Source organism: Apteryx rowi, unplaced genomic scaffold, assembly GCF_003343035.1.
Source record: "Apteryx rowi isolate R43461 unplaced genomic scaffold, aptRow1 scaffold_317, whole genome shotgun sequence".
NCBI lineage: Eukaryota > Metazoa > Chordata > Aves > Apterygiformes > Apterygidae > Apteryx > Apteryx rowi.
This window is the reverse complement of record NW_020449608.1, coordinates 835,316-851,451: the sequence shown is the minus strand read 5'-3', so window position 1 is coordinate 851,451 and position 16,136 is coordinate 835,316. Positions and strand designations below refer to the sequence as shown.

Sequence of the window (16,136 nt, the reverse complement as noted above, 5' to 3'; positions counted from 1 at the left end):
AAATACAATGGATTCTAAATTCTTAATGAATATGGCTTGCAGTTTCCATTCACTGTGGGGAGAGTGGTTTTATGAGTTGAGGAAATTGATAAGATAAGAATAGAAGTTCAGTAAGATATCCTAAAAATGCAGATGTGGTAGTGACCGTATCTGATTGCTAAAGAAAAAAAGATTGCTAATAGAAAGAAGGTTCATGCAATAAAATAGACTGTGTTATCACTTGGAACAAAAAATTTCAGCTTTGCTGATCAAGGAGTAGAATTTGCTGGCAGGCATAAAATGATAACCATCATTTTGTGCTCAGCTGTTTCAAGAAGCAAAACAACCTGTGTGCTTTTGCCAATTGTTAGAAATTCTTTTTGAAGAATAATAATGAAAAATATGTATATGCTATACTCATAATGCTGTAGCAGGTCACTTTGGACAAATTGTTGGTTAGATGCAGGCAGCTGTACCTGATGGTGCCAAAAACTGAACTTTGTTGTAGAAAAATGAGGTGGGTTAAATTTAAACACAACTAAAATAAATGCTTAACATGAGTGAAATTTTTAGGGTAGAGTTATATTAAGATTTATAGATCATATTCATCTCTGTGTGATATCACTATCCTGGATGAATTTGGTCCACTGTTTATTTGCAGCATATTCATAAGCCCAATATTTCTACAGAGTTTACAATGGTGAGTGATCTCAGTTTATTGAGTTGCTCAGAAGCACAAGGGAAATCTGGGCAAAGAGCCTTGGATACGCAGTTCTCATTCTTCATTCACCAGTTTCTTGGGGTGTGTTTTGTTTGCTTGTATTCACCTTTGCTCTGATTTATGAATTTGAAATTTGTTTCAAGATATTTGAGTGTGATAAAGTGCATTTAGATGGCAGAATTAGAGGTTTAATATACAGCTTTCTGAATGGCAGTGCCCATGACAAATAAATGGAAGAAGTCAGTGTGCTTTATCATGCATGGGTGCACTTTTATAATGGACATTAGAGAGCAGGTTTAATGGCATTTGTAAAACATGATGATTTAGAACTTTTTTATTGCTTCTGGTCACTTTTCTCCCTGTATTATTTTTATAGGTACACGTGTTAGTTGCAGAGAGTTCATATAGACCTGTCTTTATGCTCTAGAAACGTTCTTTAACGTGATTTTGTGTTTCCAGGAAAACTAGTTCTCTTAAACTCCTGCGATAAAGTGCTCGTGCATTTAGAAGATACCAGACTATAATTTTTATCTTCTGAAAAGCAGAAAAAAGTTTTAAGTATTAAATGTGCAGCCTCTCAGTCTAGTTCTTATCCCCAGACATTTCCTCCTTACCACAGTAAATCTTATTTTTGACAGTCAAATGAAAAAGTCTTTCAGTTTTTTCTCTGCTGTGCTGCTGAATAAAGATGTAGATGACTTTTCTCTAGATAATGGATTTTCTTCCCCATAGATTGTTGTAAATCATTTTCCAACAAAAGCCTAATTTTCTGTAAGATAAAATCTAAAAATCTGTTTTATCAGACCCTGGGGGTTTGGGTTTTGTTTGTTTATTTTGGAGTATGCATGTCAAAGATTGCTTGTGCCTGTGCACTGCACTGAACAGCATAAATACTTACACTTACCCTCACCTCATAAATTTTTGCCTTCTTAGAGGGATATRTGAATGAATGGCAGTTTGTCTAAAGGAAACTGCAAGATATATCCTTGAATTTTTGTTGGGCAAGAATTATTCAGTGCTTCATTTTCAATTAAAATGTTCAGTCAGGATGGGCATTCCTTTCTGATTTTTTTATTATTGTTTTTATCTTTAATGTGGCATTCAGGATGTAATTAGACACCTGGCAAACAAATATCTTATMCCTGAGGAGTACACAGTGCTTCTTGTGACCTTAGCATAGGTTATCCCTACCTGACTGCAAACTACATTCAAGCTGTACATTTAATTCAGCAAATGAACCTTAATATCTCTGGCAAATCCTTTTAGACCAAGGATCCCAGGCTGACATTTTCCAAGCAATGCTTGCGTTAATAGATATATGTAGAAAGCAAGGTCCGCCTGGGGGCCTGAAGGACTGTGCAGAATGTGGATGGGTCTGATTTGTGGGAAGGCTACTACCAGAGCTGTCTGGAGGGAGACGGTGGAGTAGGTTGCTCCAACACCCTGCCTGAGAAGTTGGAGAGCGCTCTGACTTACTGTGTCTTATAATTCTGACATTCTGCACTCTGGTAGATCCTACAGTATAGCCCATTGCCTCAATTTCTGTTTTGAGCTCCCTAGAGGCACTCCAGCTCTTCACTACCCCTCTTGCCCCCAAGAGAACAGCCTCTTGTCCATTTCTGGGTGGGAAGACTAGAGCAAGCATAAGATAATGGGATAAACTTTTTGTATCTTCAGCAGGTAGGGAAGTGAAGAAAAACGGTTTTCCTGAAACAAAGCAGCTCAACTTCTGTGGTTGCTATTAAAGTAATCTGCTTACAAGAAAATAGAGGTTTGAAATGCCAGTGAATATTCAGTAGTGGAAAAAGCTGTTGAAGACATTAAGAATGGCGTGACCGTGCTCTGAATTCGGTATGCTGCTTCTATGTACAAGACAGCATGAAGTCAGCCCTCAAATAGGTTTTGTAACTGTGTTTTATATAGATTGCAATAGGTCTGCCTAAGAACTTAAAAAAAGCAAAGCAGCACAGTCATTACATTAGAGATGCTCCGTTTGGGGCTATGTTTAAAATGTGATACACAGAGACTTATGTTGTAAAGAAATGATTAACACTAACATAATCTTTTAAAAAAACAAAAAGCAACAAGAGCTTTTTTTTTTTTTTTCCTCCCCTCTTTCAGAGTTCTAAAGCCTTCCTGAACGGTGCAGGTCGATTCAGAGTCCAGATGCCAACCTTAAATGCTAAGGAAACCTGCAAGTCTCAGGTAAAATGTAATCAGTTATTGTGAAAAGTATGGAAAACTTCCTCACATGGAATAAGCTCATGTGGAATACTTACAGTAGATTTACTATGAGTAAAGGTTGGTCTTTGTTTTAGAATGCTGAAATCTGTTTCCCTTTTCATATACAAATGTAATTCTGAACAAGAGAACTAAGCGTTATCTAATCTAAATGCTGCACACCAAGCTGAATATGATAACATGCTTACTCAGTTAGTTTTAATTTGTGATCTGCATAAAATTCCAGCAAAAAGGAATGCATTCCAAAATATTTTCAAGATAATGCATTTGAAATCTTTGAACTACTTCTGTTGTGTGTCCCCTCCTTGCCCTCTCACTTCTGTCCTTTATTAATGTAATAGATGTATGTACTTACAGGATTATGCATGGAGACAGAGAGTTCTAAATATGAGCAGTTATTCACAGGAATCCTGCTTAAAAATTGTAAGTGTAAGTGCTGGTAATTCTCACTGGAAACTGAACTCTGGCTTTGCCCATTCATGGGCAAAAAGAAATGTTAGCTTGTGATGAACACGAAGTGAAAATTTTCCATTTCAAATACTGTATTTGTATTCACTACACTTGGCACATCGTATCCTGTGAGGATAACTTTTTTTTACTTCTTCAGACTTCTACAGGAAAATGGAAACTTCATGTTCTTTTTTCATTCTTTGCCCATAGAATAATAATCAGCGTTGATGAAAAAGTTTTGAAGTTTTTGTCGGGGAAACATTTTATTCATGATTTTGATTGACTCTCTTTGTATCTGCTGGAACACTCTGTGTACTACTCCCTCCGTACTCAGTTTATTCGTGTTCATTTTGAGCTGCTCAGGAACAGTCCCCAGCCCAGAAACAATTTGTCAATATTATTCCACAGCCAGCTGGAAAATAAGGAAGATGATGTAAGAATTACAGAGCCAAAAATATAGTGAGCAGTTTAGTAGACAAAAATGGCTCTGTTAACTCTGATTTCTAGTACTGCTAATTGGCACCTTCACGGTCACCTCTGCAAAGAGTCTGCAGACCACGTGGGCAAAGGCGGCGTACCTGCTCGCACTCGCTGGTGTTCCCTTTTAAGCCCAACAGAGACAACATTGACAGTGAAGCACGAGAGCACTTGCTGGCAATCCCGTTCGTTAATATTCCTTTTTTTTTTTTTTTTCCTGCCAGATGGGTTATTTATTTCTAGTATGGAGTACAAATAAGGTTTAAAAAAAATAAAAATTCCCGTTTGTCTCTGCTTCAGGCCCCAGTTTTTCTGCTTGTGACAGATGATCTTACTTCTGTCAAAGTAGAGTTGAACATCTTTGCTTTTTACAGTGGTTTTGTTCCAGTTATGTTGAGCTGATTATCACTGTTAGCTTTTGTGTCTGTACAAACAGCAGATGGTTAGCATTTATGAGCTTTTCTACTCCAAGCACACTAGAGTAGAAGCTTTTACTGATTTTTCATTGACCTCTTCAATTACTATAAAAAGAAAGCAAATATTCAGGATATGCAGCAACTGAAAGCAGAACGTAGTTTTGGCCATGTGACCTGAGGAACTCCACATGTTCATTACTGCTTGTGTCAGGTTGGCCTCTTAAAAATTATACAAAATTGAGAGATAATGAATCCTTCCCCAGAGATCAAGAGTGTGCCATATATCTAATCACACTATCTGACAAGCTGACAAAGCTGAACAATGTTATCTCAGCCAAGTGCAAACTGCTATTTTTTTTAATCCAGATACGTGCAGCATAAAAATCCCATATTGTCAATAACTGTCTTCAGCGTGAGTTGCTAAATAAGGTATTTGTGCCTTGGTCACTTGCGCTTTGGTATTCAACCCTCTCTGCTTTAATAGATTTAGAGCCACCTGTTTGAGAAATGAGCAATATTACCTCAGACAATCCTGATTAGGTTTGTTGTGTAAATGGTGTGAGATTCACCTAGTCAGTATCCAGACATATCTTCCATTGACTCCAGTGGGGAGCTTAGCTGAGTAAACTCGTCAGCATTTTTTTTAATGTTAGTTACTGGTGGTTTGAATTGCTACCGTCAAAATAATTGAAATTTTGAAGTTGCTCCAGTAATTCGGAAGATAAATGTTGATGGAGTGACTCAGGTGCCATAGCGTAGGTGTGCAGTGCCATTTTACATGTCCCTACRTGTTTTTCCTGTCTTCCAGTTCCTGCTTCAGCAGGTTACAGAGTCTCCAATAAATCCTGCATACTATCTGCCAACCTTATACAAATGTTTTGGATGTCATATGGTAGCTTCTAAAATTATACTAAGTGTCCAGGTTCAGGCACCTGAATGGTTCCTAATGTCTTGTCCTAAATGGTATTCTTTAAAAATAGAATTTACCTTAGAATTACTCAGAGTAAAATAGCAGGATTGAATGTGTCCATCACATTATTTTTTCTCCATCAGTTTACAAAATATTAATCAGGAAGTTTTCATCTTTGTGATTACTGCTGGAAATGAAATGATGTACCATTTTATTTTTACTAACATACAGCCAAATATATATGGAGTTTAATTCTTCACTAAGGCTTAATTCAAATGCACAACAATTGAGAGAAAGAAAACTGTATGTAGAATATATTCATAGCTAGTAAGAGAGCAGAGCTTGCTAAGTGTTTGAGGGAGCAGGTGAAAGTGAGGATAGCTACATCCTGTCCTTTTTCTGAGTTGGCAAAGTAGTACTGAAGACTGTTCATAACTGAAATTTCTTTCTCTCTGTACAGCTGTGAAATGTAAATTTCCAGTTCTGTTCTGAGAGTTCAGTTCAGTATGGTGGGTGGATAAAATTAATAACATATGTTTGTGGCTAGATTGGGATGACTTACTTCACAAGTATTCTTAGCAGACAGTGGAATTATTATTAAAGTAAAATATTTCCTAGTGCAAGAAAACAATTCAAAATTCAGTTCTTAGGTAATACTGGCAAAAACTGAAGACTTTTGTAGTTTGTAGATTGCAGTGCTCAAAAGAAACAGGTGAAAAATTCATCGATTGGTTAACATAAAGCACTCACTATCCATAGCTCAACTGGAAAGATGACCTCTATTTAAATTGATGGATAGGATGATGTTGTGGACAGAGTCTGAAAAGCAGCTTATTATTTGTACAGCAGGTTGATGATGCATGGTTTTATAGAGAAGTTAGTTGTAATACCCAGTAGATTTTTTGTTCTAATTAGACCACCTAAATAGTGGTGTAAGGGAAGACTGGAAATTATTTTCTTCTGTTAAGTCAGACTCAAATAAGTTTTTTGCAACTTGAAATCTGCCATAGTAGAACAGAGACTTGATTCCGTAATGCAGTCTACATTCTCAGGCATAAACAACCAGGCTTGTTTTTCTATRTACTTTATATACCCAAATCAAGAGATTTAAAAAGCCATAACTTTCTGTAATAAAAATACATACAACATTTTAAAATGACTTTGGAATGATTTGGTTACTTGATATGTGTTTTGATATATTTTTTCCTTTTTTGCATATGTTGTTGCTGGCAGACATTACAGGATCCAGAGATGGAGCATTTGCTTATTGACAGTGAAAACTGCACCATGTCACTGAACTCTGGCACTGCAGTCACTGCAGAAGGTAGACACGGGACATCAGCTATCAGCTTCCTTGGGGCCTTGCGAATACCTGTGAGTACATGTGCTCTTCTTGCCTGTTCCTCCAACAATCATATTTCTCATGCAGTTCTAAATGGAGTGGTAGGTGACATTAGCATTGCATCACAAGCTTTGATTGGCAGCTCTGGTGTATATAAAGCAGTATTTTGGTATATGAGACAAAATGCCACCTTCTCAGAGGAGAAGTGAAAATTGGTCCAAGAGTACCCTCTCCTCCAGTAAGCAGATGGCATAAGGTCATTGGTAGCATCTTAAAAATTACGAACGTCTGGACTCCAGTACCTGCGTAAACTGATTTTTTTACCTGGTATAACTAATACTCACACAGCCTATAGTCTAAAAGTTTACAGGTATTAATCTAATTTGAAAATATCCCCGCATGTCATGTGGAGATTGAGAATGGAAGAGTAGGCTGAGTCTATAAGCACTTGAGCTTCTCTTCTCTGCATCAGGACTTCCTTCCATAGCTTTCTTTTACACTCCTCAAAATTGTTTTTAAATCTCTTGTTTGTCTTATATAGAGAGGACAGACAACCCAAGCATTCAGACTGCTGGAAAAGAAGAGAAAGGAAGTTCCCTTTAATTCAGGGACAATCAGACTGTGCTCTAGGGAGCACAGRTAGAATTGTACCCAAATTTATTTGGACCAAGTGTAAAGGTAGAGGAAGAAATCCCCAACACCCAACTGCTGTGTTCCTGCATCCTCACATTTTGTCCCCTCTCACCCTCTATCTCAACTGTTTTTCCTGTGGCAAAGTGAAAGTAATGGGTAGAAAAATTGCTGCTGCCACCTTGAAACTCTGTAACTCTAGCTCTATTTTTCCTGCCTGATGTTGGGAAGGGTCACAGCTATATGTGAAGTGGCGTCAGTGCATGTGTGTGTTGTCCCTGCAGATAACTGCAGTCTACCATGCCAAGGATTTGAAAAGTCTGTCTCCAACTGAAAGATGTCAGATGGTGAGGGGAATGAAGATAGGTTAATTTGGCAGTTTAGTTGCAGCTCTGTGCAATAAGCACACCTTTTATATACCCAGCAGGAAAGAAGATGGAATAAATTATTTTAAATAGGCACCTGCTATGTCTGTGGTGTGGTTTTGCCACCTACTGATTTGAAGGCCTGTGTCATACTGGTAACTGGCTATTTGGAAAGGGTTAAACAACAAGTGAGAGATCTTAGATCTATCTAAAAAATGGGTCTAAAGAACACAAAAATATACCTTTTTCTCTGGTATATACTCCAATCCTGCTATACTGCTATATAAAAAGTCTTTACATTGATGAAAATAAGTGATGTAGATGTCCCAAACAGTATCACATCCTTCCTGTTTATTTTAATGTTCTATCTTTTGTCAGTTCAGTACAATTAAGAGGAGAAAAAGCGTATGAGTAGAATACCACAACCTGCTCTGATTGTAAGTTTTGTGCTTGCAAGGGAAGAAAGCTTCTTGAGAATTCTTGAGAGAAAAAGAAAAGACTGAAATGCTACTCAGGAACAGTTTTCATAATGTGCTTTGATGAAAACAAGCAACAGCATATATCAAGGTTCTAACTTCCTATTTCCTTTATTCTCTTAGGGAGTCATAGAGTTCTCTCTTTGTCTTCTGTTTGCGAAATTGGTGAGCTATACATTCCTCTTCTGGCTTCCCCTCTATATCACAAATGTAGGTAAGTATGCCAGTAAGAGAGAACAGAATTATGCCTAAATAGTGCCTGAAAATATGAGCTTGAAATAAATAAGAAAATAGCCTATTTCAGAAGCAGTAATGTTTATCTTTGCTACAGGAGCAGGAGAGTTGTAAGTCACCAACTGATATATTTTTCACTTTTACAACTTCAATATTATGAGGGAGTGTTTTCAAAAAAAAGAATCTGGCTTATCTTCAACAATTCCAAGCGGCAGTGGGGTGGCTTTGGCTCTTAAGAGCCAATCAAAAAGGTTTACTTTATAATCATGTTTTTAAATGATTGAAGTGCCTTATCCAGAAGTATACCAAAAATATAAATAAGCTTCTTTATCTGTTCACTACTGCTATTTTCTTTTGTGCTGTAGAGTACAGAGGAAAGAATTTCCCCTAACTAGAGAAACTGATGTTCTTGTGAGTCATCATGTGGCCTTTAAACCCCCAGCTACCTAAAAAGGCTGTGGTAGACAAATATAACAGCAACAACCAGCAGAGACAGACAAGTTAAATGTTACAGGAAAACACACAGAGTTGCAGATACTGTAGCTAAAGTCTGTTGTGTGGACTCCAAATAACCAGCGCTCCTGCAGGAGTGGATACCTTGAAAGCAGCTGGCTTTTAATAGAAGGATTGATGATATTTAGCACAGTCTTCCCATCTGTGCTTTGGCTGATTCACTGTTGATGAGGTTATGGTAGTGCCACTGACACCACTGTTTTAGCACATATTTCTCTTTCAAGTGTATTTCCAAGACTTTCAAAAAATACCAAGAGGTTTAGAAATTCAGTTCCTTTTGAAACTTTAGACTAAATGTAAGTATATGCAAACACTGGTCCTCACTGCTCAGGGCAAGCAGTGGAGTTGAGGAAATCACGGTCTCTTCAGAGTCCCCATAAACTATGCAGTGTATGCTATGCCAAGCAGGAGGCTAGACATAATCTAATTATGAATATTACTGGTCATAACTGACCTCAAGAACGAGGCTCAGTAAGTGATYCAAATATGTGCTAATCGTGATTTTAGAATAAAAAGCTTAACTTACAAGCATTTGTTACCTGTTTATGAATCTGGCTATTAATACATCAGAATATTTTTAGTTCAAAGTTTAGTGATCAGTCAGCCCTGTTGCTTGGAGTGTATCAATAGTTACAGGGGTAAAATGCCCTGCCGTGTAGTGTAATCATATCCAAAAGACTGTRTCACTGAATAACCAGTTACAATGTATTCTTTCGTGTCGTATGTATCAACATGTAAGAACACCTTATGATAGCTTATTCCTGTGAATAAGCAATACTGCTGTAAGATACCTTTACCCTAGCATGACAAGATTGTACTGAGGTCTGTATTTTTTGTAGCCTTAAAATGAGACAAATGTTTTACTTTTGTTGCTAGAGCATCTTGATGCCAAAAGAGCTGGGGATCTTTCTACACTGTTTGATGTGGGTGGAATCTTTGGTAAGTTTAGTATTTCATCCTTAATCAGACCAGTTTAGAAAAACCTGTGGCACACACAGCTTACATATATTAGTCTTGTGTCTTATGTCCACTGAAAAAGAGTGGTAGGAAAGGTGCTTGGTTGAAAACTGGATTGGGCACTGAAAGCCTAGTAAAACATCTCTTAATTGAACAAACCACTGAGCTAATGATGTTGTCCACAGTAGACTATAAGAGCCAAATATTACAGAATCTTTTAGCTCCGTCAGTTCTGGAAATGGGTCTTTGTCATTTTGTCACCCTAGCATAGCACAACTAATGCAGTTGTGCAGCTGTGTATTTTCTGTAGGCAGAAGTAGACAGGTGAATGGCCACAGTACTTTCTTGATGTCTAATGTCATTATATGTGATAAAACCAGGAGACTGTAGTAATAATAATAATAATAATATTTCTTTTTATTTTATGAGGTAACTACTGAAGAATTAAATTTTGTCCTAGTGTAGAAACAGTACAGCTCACAGTAGCACAAGCATCATCGTCTTGATACCCAGTTACTTCACCACCCCCACCCACCCCCATTCCTTTATGGAAAGCCATATGTCAGTCTGTGGGGAAAATGAAGCTCACTATGAGAGAAGTTCTCAGGATCAAGATCTACATGGTCCCCAGTGGTTCAAGATGCAAGTGGCAGGGTGTGCTGCAGCTGTTGCTGCAGTCTTGTGCTGGATGTCCCTTCCACCATCCCTAGCTGCTCAGCTGGGCAAGTGAGGTGGGTTCCCACACAGCTGGAAGCCAGAGTTTGTAGTACCTTAGAGATTTGAGTGACTTTGTTCAGCAGTCTCAAGGTGCATCGCACTCCACTGTGTATCCAAGCTTGACAAGGTGCCGGGTGCTGCCTGGACATTTGGAGTTTAAATATAAATTCAAATAGGATGTGGGCACTTTGGAGTTGGGCAACTGGCAAGGGAGAGGAAGGCCCAGCAGTGTGTACAATCTGGGAAGCCAGAAAAATTCCTTTCCTTCTGCCCCTACCAAGTTCCCCGTGTATCATTTTGGCAGCTTCTTCCTCCAGGCCTTCCAGCCTGCTCCATCCATATGCAGCTGCCACGCTCTGATTACTGCTCCTGTGTGTAGTCATTGGCAAGCGCAAGAAGCAGGGGGTCTTAAACAGCCTGGGGCAACTGCCTGCAGAGAAGAAAAACATGTTTTGTTTGCCCCAAGATCTAAAATAGCTCTTGTTTTCCCTGGTTGTGGTGTGACACGAACAGAATACAGCATTTGACACACTGGAGCCGAGCTTATTTTTGCATGTGAGGAGTTAAGGAACTGGATTTATTGGGTCCTTATCAGACTAGCTGGGCACAGCTGGATGCTGGAATGGAGCCACATAGCACCTGGTGCAAAGGCATTCTGCATTCAAAAGCAGCAGAGCAGTGGTTTCTAAATAGTTCTTCTTTCTCTTTGTCCCCCTGTCCACGTCATTCTGGCTATTCAGTTGACCTTGGAGTAAACAAAAAGGAAGAACCATCTGCAGCAGTTATCTTCTACATCAAACCTGGTTGGGTTAAATAAGGATACTACTAAATACAAATTATGTTGTCAGTCCCCTGCCCTGTGCTGTTGTGTATAACTTTACATTAAAAGCTGTACTATATTGTTGTAATCTAGGTTGAGTTTCATTAAATATATCTGATACTTAGTGTGTAAAGCATGCACAGAGCATGCCCCTCACACATCTATCTTTTCTTTCAGGTGGAATTTTGGCAGGCCTGATTTCAGATCGGCTAGAGAAGAGGGCATCGACCTGCGGAATGATGTTATTGCTGGCAGCACCCACAGTAAGAGTTTGCCCATGCATGAATGAGACTTTGTCAACATTGTCCATTGGATGTTCTGAAAACAGAATCTTCCGACTCAAATACAAAAATTCATGCCAGATTCAAAACTGGCATGAAAAATTGAGCATGTGAGCAACTGTAGAGATTTGGGCTGGGTTTACTAAACAAACAAACCAGTCCAATGCATTGCATGTTACAGGATTCTATAGAAAATCTATTACTCTTTTGTAAAATGTGCTGTCCAGCTTTTAGCCAGAATTTTAGCTGCTCAGAGGGTAAAATTACTGTGCTATTACTGCTGGAAAAATGACAGCTGTATATATGAGGTGCATTTTTCTTTAGGAGTTCTGATGCTGTTGTGAGCAGTATTCTGTGCTGTGTTGACGATGGCAGCTTGAGAGTTTAAAATTGAATGGTCTCATACCTCTTACTTCTGAGAGGACAAACTGGAGAATATGAGCGTACCCCTTATCTCCTTCTCCAGTCCCATCAAACAACCACCATGCTGTGGTCTAACAGGGTTTTGTAAAACCTAGGAAACTAGAGCTGCTTTTCACATAATTCCGGCTAAGATATTTTTTTAGTTAACATGAGGAAAATGGGGTTCATAGGATTAATCCCTATGTTTGTATTCTAGCATGTCTGTTTTTTCATCTTTACCACAGTTGTACATGTTCTCTGCAGTCAGTAAAATGGGCCTTGAAGCTACTATAGGTGAGTATTTTAACTCATTTTCTGCCTGGCTTTATGTGAACTTTGCATTCATGGTCCTTTGCTTTTTTTCTTCTCCTTTTTTCTTTTTTTCTCTGAGAGGAGAAAGTGTGGAATCAAATTCCTTGGATTTTTTTTGTCTTGTGGGTTTTTGGGGGCAAGGAGAAGAGAGGGGCTAGGAAATAAGTAAGAGGTAGCATGAGAAAAGTGATTTAGTTAGTACCCTTTGGCCTCTTTCTGGATCTTGTTACATTAGCACAGCCTTTGCTTTATTCTCTATGCCAAATGTTGGCGATGTTTAAAGACTACTTTTTGAAAGCAACTTTGACTTTACTTGTGTAGGCTGAATTCACTTGGGACTTTCTATCCATTACCTCAAAACAAGAGTTGAAACACAAGCGCTGACAGTAGTATCTCACCTGCCTACGGTCCTCATTAAGTCTTTGGGCCCTCTGATGCTTGCTGCTGCACAAGCCAAGAAAGGGCTTATGGTTGGCTTCCTGTGAGCATCCCCTGCTCTTACAGGCCAATTTGGTTAGACTTCCCCTCTTCCTGAACCACCAGGATCAATAAAGGTTTTGGGAAGTGCCTTTTGACTTAGCCCTATCTCCTATTATATTTGGGAACTCTGCTCGTGGAGTAAACATTGCAAAAATGTATGTAGCTTTTCCTGCTTTCCCAATTCTGGAATGGGGTCAGGGTATGCAAGGAAGGATCTAAACCATTTGAGAACTGCAGGCAATGCCATCTCCTGTTATAGTTGGCATCCATTCCAGGCAACTCACATTTCCTCTTCTTTGTCCAACTTGGAACAGTGATGCTGCTTATCAGTGGTGCCCTGGTGAATGGCCCTTACGCACTGATCACCACTGCTGTCTCCGCTGACTTGGTGAGTTTGGCTTTCTCTGTTTCCAGTGTAGCAAGTTTGGCCTCCGAAGAGAGCCCTCTGACTTCTGCAGAGTGGTCAGTGAAGGGCCTGCATTGTCCCAAAGCAAATAGATAAGGAGCTGGATAGGCAGAGCATTGAACTCAGCAACTGAGATTGTTTTAGAGTTTGTGTGTTAGTATGAATAAGTCTAATGCTTGTGAGGGGCTTCTAAATTATTCTTGCCTACTAGAGGGGATATTGTAGATGACAGCCCAAGATGAATGTGAAGATTGCGTGCAAGGCCAAGTCTCTATACAGGTGCCTTCTCTCTGCTCCCTTTTATACTTGCATTTTTAAACAAGAGAAGGGGCTATGTGTCTGTGTGCRAGATGAGCTGGAGACTTCATTCCCATCAGCACAGAAAGCTACGCTTGGCACATACCTTTACTCTTGCCTGTGCTACCCTCTGCCCTTTCTTCTACTGTTACTTTAGCTGCCTGCACTTCCAGTTGGATAAGGTCTCTCAGTACAAATACCATATGAAAGCACTGACCCTGGTACCTTTCATTAGCTAGACTTCTGAAGGTTGCTTTCAAAGGTGCTGGTTCATGAGGGCACAAAGCAAGAGACAAAAGTCCTCTAACAACAAACACACTAAACATAGGAAAAGGAGCAGAACAACAATTTCCACACTTCCTCTGAAGCCCTGTCCTTGGCCCGGATCTTTTGGCAAGAGAAAGAAGGCCACCGTGCGTTGCCCATTTTATCCGTAGCCTTGTAAAAGGGACTGCAAGCTAAAAAGTGGTACAAGACATCACAAGACCCCTACCTGTTTCATGGGAAGAGAGTTGAAACCATCAGCTAATTCCTCAAATGTCAATAAACAACCATCTGACATGAGCAAAAGTAAAACACTGATTACCTTGACTGTATTTTTGTCAGTGTGCTGGAAATAAAGGGCTGTCTGTCTTATTGGCAGTTCTCTGAGCTATTCAGTTTTTCTGTTTTTTTCTATCTGGCTACTAAGTCATTCCTGCTTGTTTTGTTCTGAAGACCTGTCTTTTAAAATTGCAGATGAAAAGTTTATTCTGGCTCAAGAATTCTCTGAATGAACATTTTAGTTTATACCGTAATTCTGGTACACCAGTATTTCTGTTACGGTAGCGATCTTTTTCTGTTCTGCAGAGCTTTGAGTTATCAGAAGGGGAAATCATGGCCATGAATACGGCCTTGTAGCACATTGCAAAGTTGAAGTGCTGTCCTTGCTACTTGAATCCACAATGTGCAGAACAGAAAGCTTTTTTGTTCTTGTTTTTTAACTAATGTGATTTAATAAAGGAAAATGTTGTAGGCAATAGATTGATGGGGTGGAGGGCTTCTTTAAGTAGTGATTAAAGAGTCTGAGCTTGGATATTTAAGGTAACTTCATAATGCGCATCTATTGTAGAGGGGTGTGAAGTAGATGCCGTTGTAGGGACTTTTTCTAAGTTCAGCTCAAAATGGTTCTAAGCAGTCTTTGTCACTTCAGGGTACCCATAAAAGCCTGAAAGGAAATGCAAGAGCCCTCTCCACAGTGACTGCAATCATCGATGGAACAGGATCCGTAGGTAAGCCAGAGCTCTGATGTAGTCTGCCTTAGCCACTGTAGGATCTTTAGCCACTAAAGGATCTTTCTGAAAATGGGTTCTCTCTTTCCCATTTTGCCAGGATTCAGTACAGTTTTGGAAGTGGGGAATAGAACTAACCTAGCCTTAAGCCTCCCTAGTGGTCCCAAACCTCATGGAGGAGGCAAGAGGGTGGTAGACTAATACTAGGGCACAAATGACAAAAGTAGATGCCATGGGGCTGTTTCTGAGGTCAAGGATATTTTAGTCATGCCCTTTGCACTGGCATATGGAAGGGAATGCAGTAGGATTCATCCTCATGCTGGATGGGCATTTTTTGAGTCAAAGGATGATATTTCTCAAACTTCTAGCTTCTCCTATGTTAGGTTCCCCATTGCCTTGCAGCTCTACCAATAACGTCTTGTGTTTTCTGGGTCCTTTTAATATATAAGATAATACTGAGTTAACTAGGTGGAGAAATTGATACTCAGAATAGCCATGTTTCCTCATAGCAAATCTTACACTGCATCATTCTGACACTCAATATCAATATTGTATTTTAGGTGCGGCTTTGGGGCCTCTCTTAGCTGGTCTCATCTCTCCATCTGGTTGGAACAATGTGTTTTATATGCTGATGGTGGCAGATGCATGTGCCTTGCTAGTAAGTCTAAAAATACTATGGAGTTGTGATGTATTTCCTTTATGCCAAGCTATTTATATTAAAATGCAGATTTTCCTTTTGCAATTTCAATACTCTCTCTTGTAAGAAACTTCCATTCCAATKGTACAGGCAGTTTTCAATTACAGAGCAAAGTTGCTTGTTTTGAAATTCTCATCTAATTGTAATCAAAAGTGCAGATTAGTTCTGATGCACTCCAATTTCTGCACAATCCAGATAAGTAAATTGCTGGCTGAGCAGATTAGCAGGCGTAATTGTAAGGAAACCTTCCCATATAGGCCTAGAAGATGCCTCAGATTCTGCTCACAGAAAAATTACTTCTATTTTCTTTAAAGCCAGTTTACTGAAGCAGGAACAAATGTTTCGCTACATTGCTACATTAACAAAATCACTGTGATAATGAAACTGTAGAAGGTTAATACACCACATTTTTCCAGATGGGCCCTAAAACTGCTGCACTAGGTTAGACCAAAGACTGGCATGCTGACTTTTGACAGTGACCAAGAGCAGATGCTTAGGGAAGGAGTGTGACACACATATGGTGACTTAGTACAGGGTACTGCTTTTTTTCTCCTGTTTAAGATGAAAGTATGATGGATAGATGATCTGAAAAGGGTTTTTTCTTCTGACTTGCCCTACTTTGCTTTAGAGACCAAAGAAGACACAAGATGAGCCAAGGAGGGTCTTGCTGTACCTTTAAAGTCAGTCTTGCTACACACGCAGATAATAGAACCTGTAGGTTATGTTTTTGTGTTTGCCATGG

The 16,136-nt window shown here is 39.2% G+C and overlaps 1 protein-coding gene across 1 annotated transcript in view; it reads left to right on the top strand.

Annotated features, from left to right (window-relative positions):
- SLC37A1 (solute carrier family 37 member 1) overlaps positions 1 to 16,136 on the top strand; it is a 36,173-nt gene that overhangs the window by 15,095 nt on the left and 4,942 nt on the right. Inside the window, exons 10-18 of the mRNA XM_026070723.1 lie at positions 2,822 to 2,905; positions 6,428 to 6,568; positions 8,131 to 8,221; positions 9,631 to 9,693; positions 11,426 to 11,511; positions 12,177 to 12,225; positions 13,038 to 13,111; positions 14,619 to 14,697; positions 15,258 to 15,355. Of these exons, the coding sequence (XP_025926508.1) occupies positions 2,822 to 2,905; positions 6,428 to 6,568; positions 8,131 to 8,221; positions 9,631 to 9,693; positions 11,426 to 11,511; positions 12,177 to 12,225; positions 13,038 to 13,111; positions 14,619 to 14,697; positions 15,258 to 15,355 (765 nt within the window). The remainder of the gene's footprint in view (positions 1 to 2,821; positions 2,906 to 6,427; positions 6,569 to 8,130; positions 8,222 to 9,630; positions 9,694 to 11,425; positions 11,512 to 12,176; positions 12,226 to 13,037; positions 13,112 to 14,618; positions 14,698 to 15,257; positions 15,356 to 16,136) is intronic.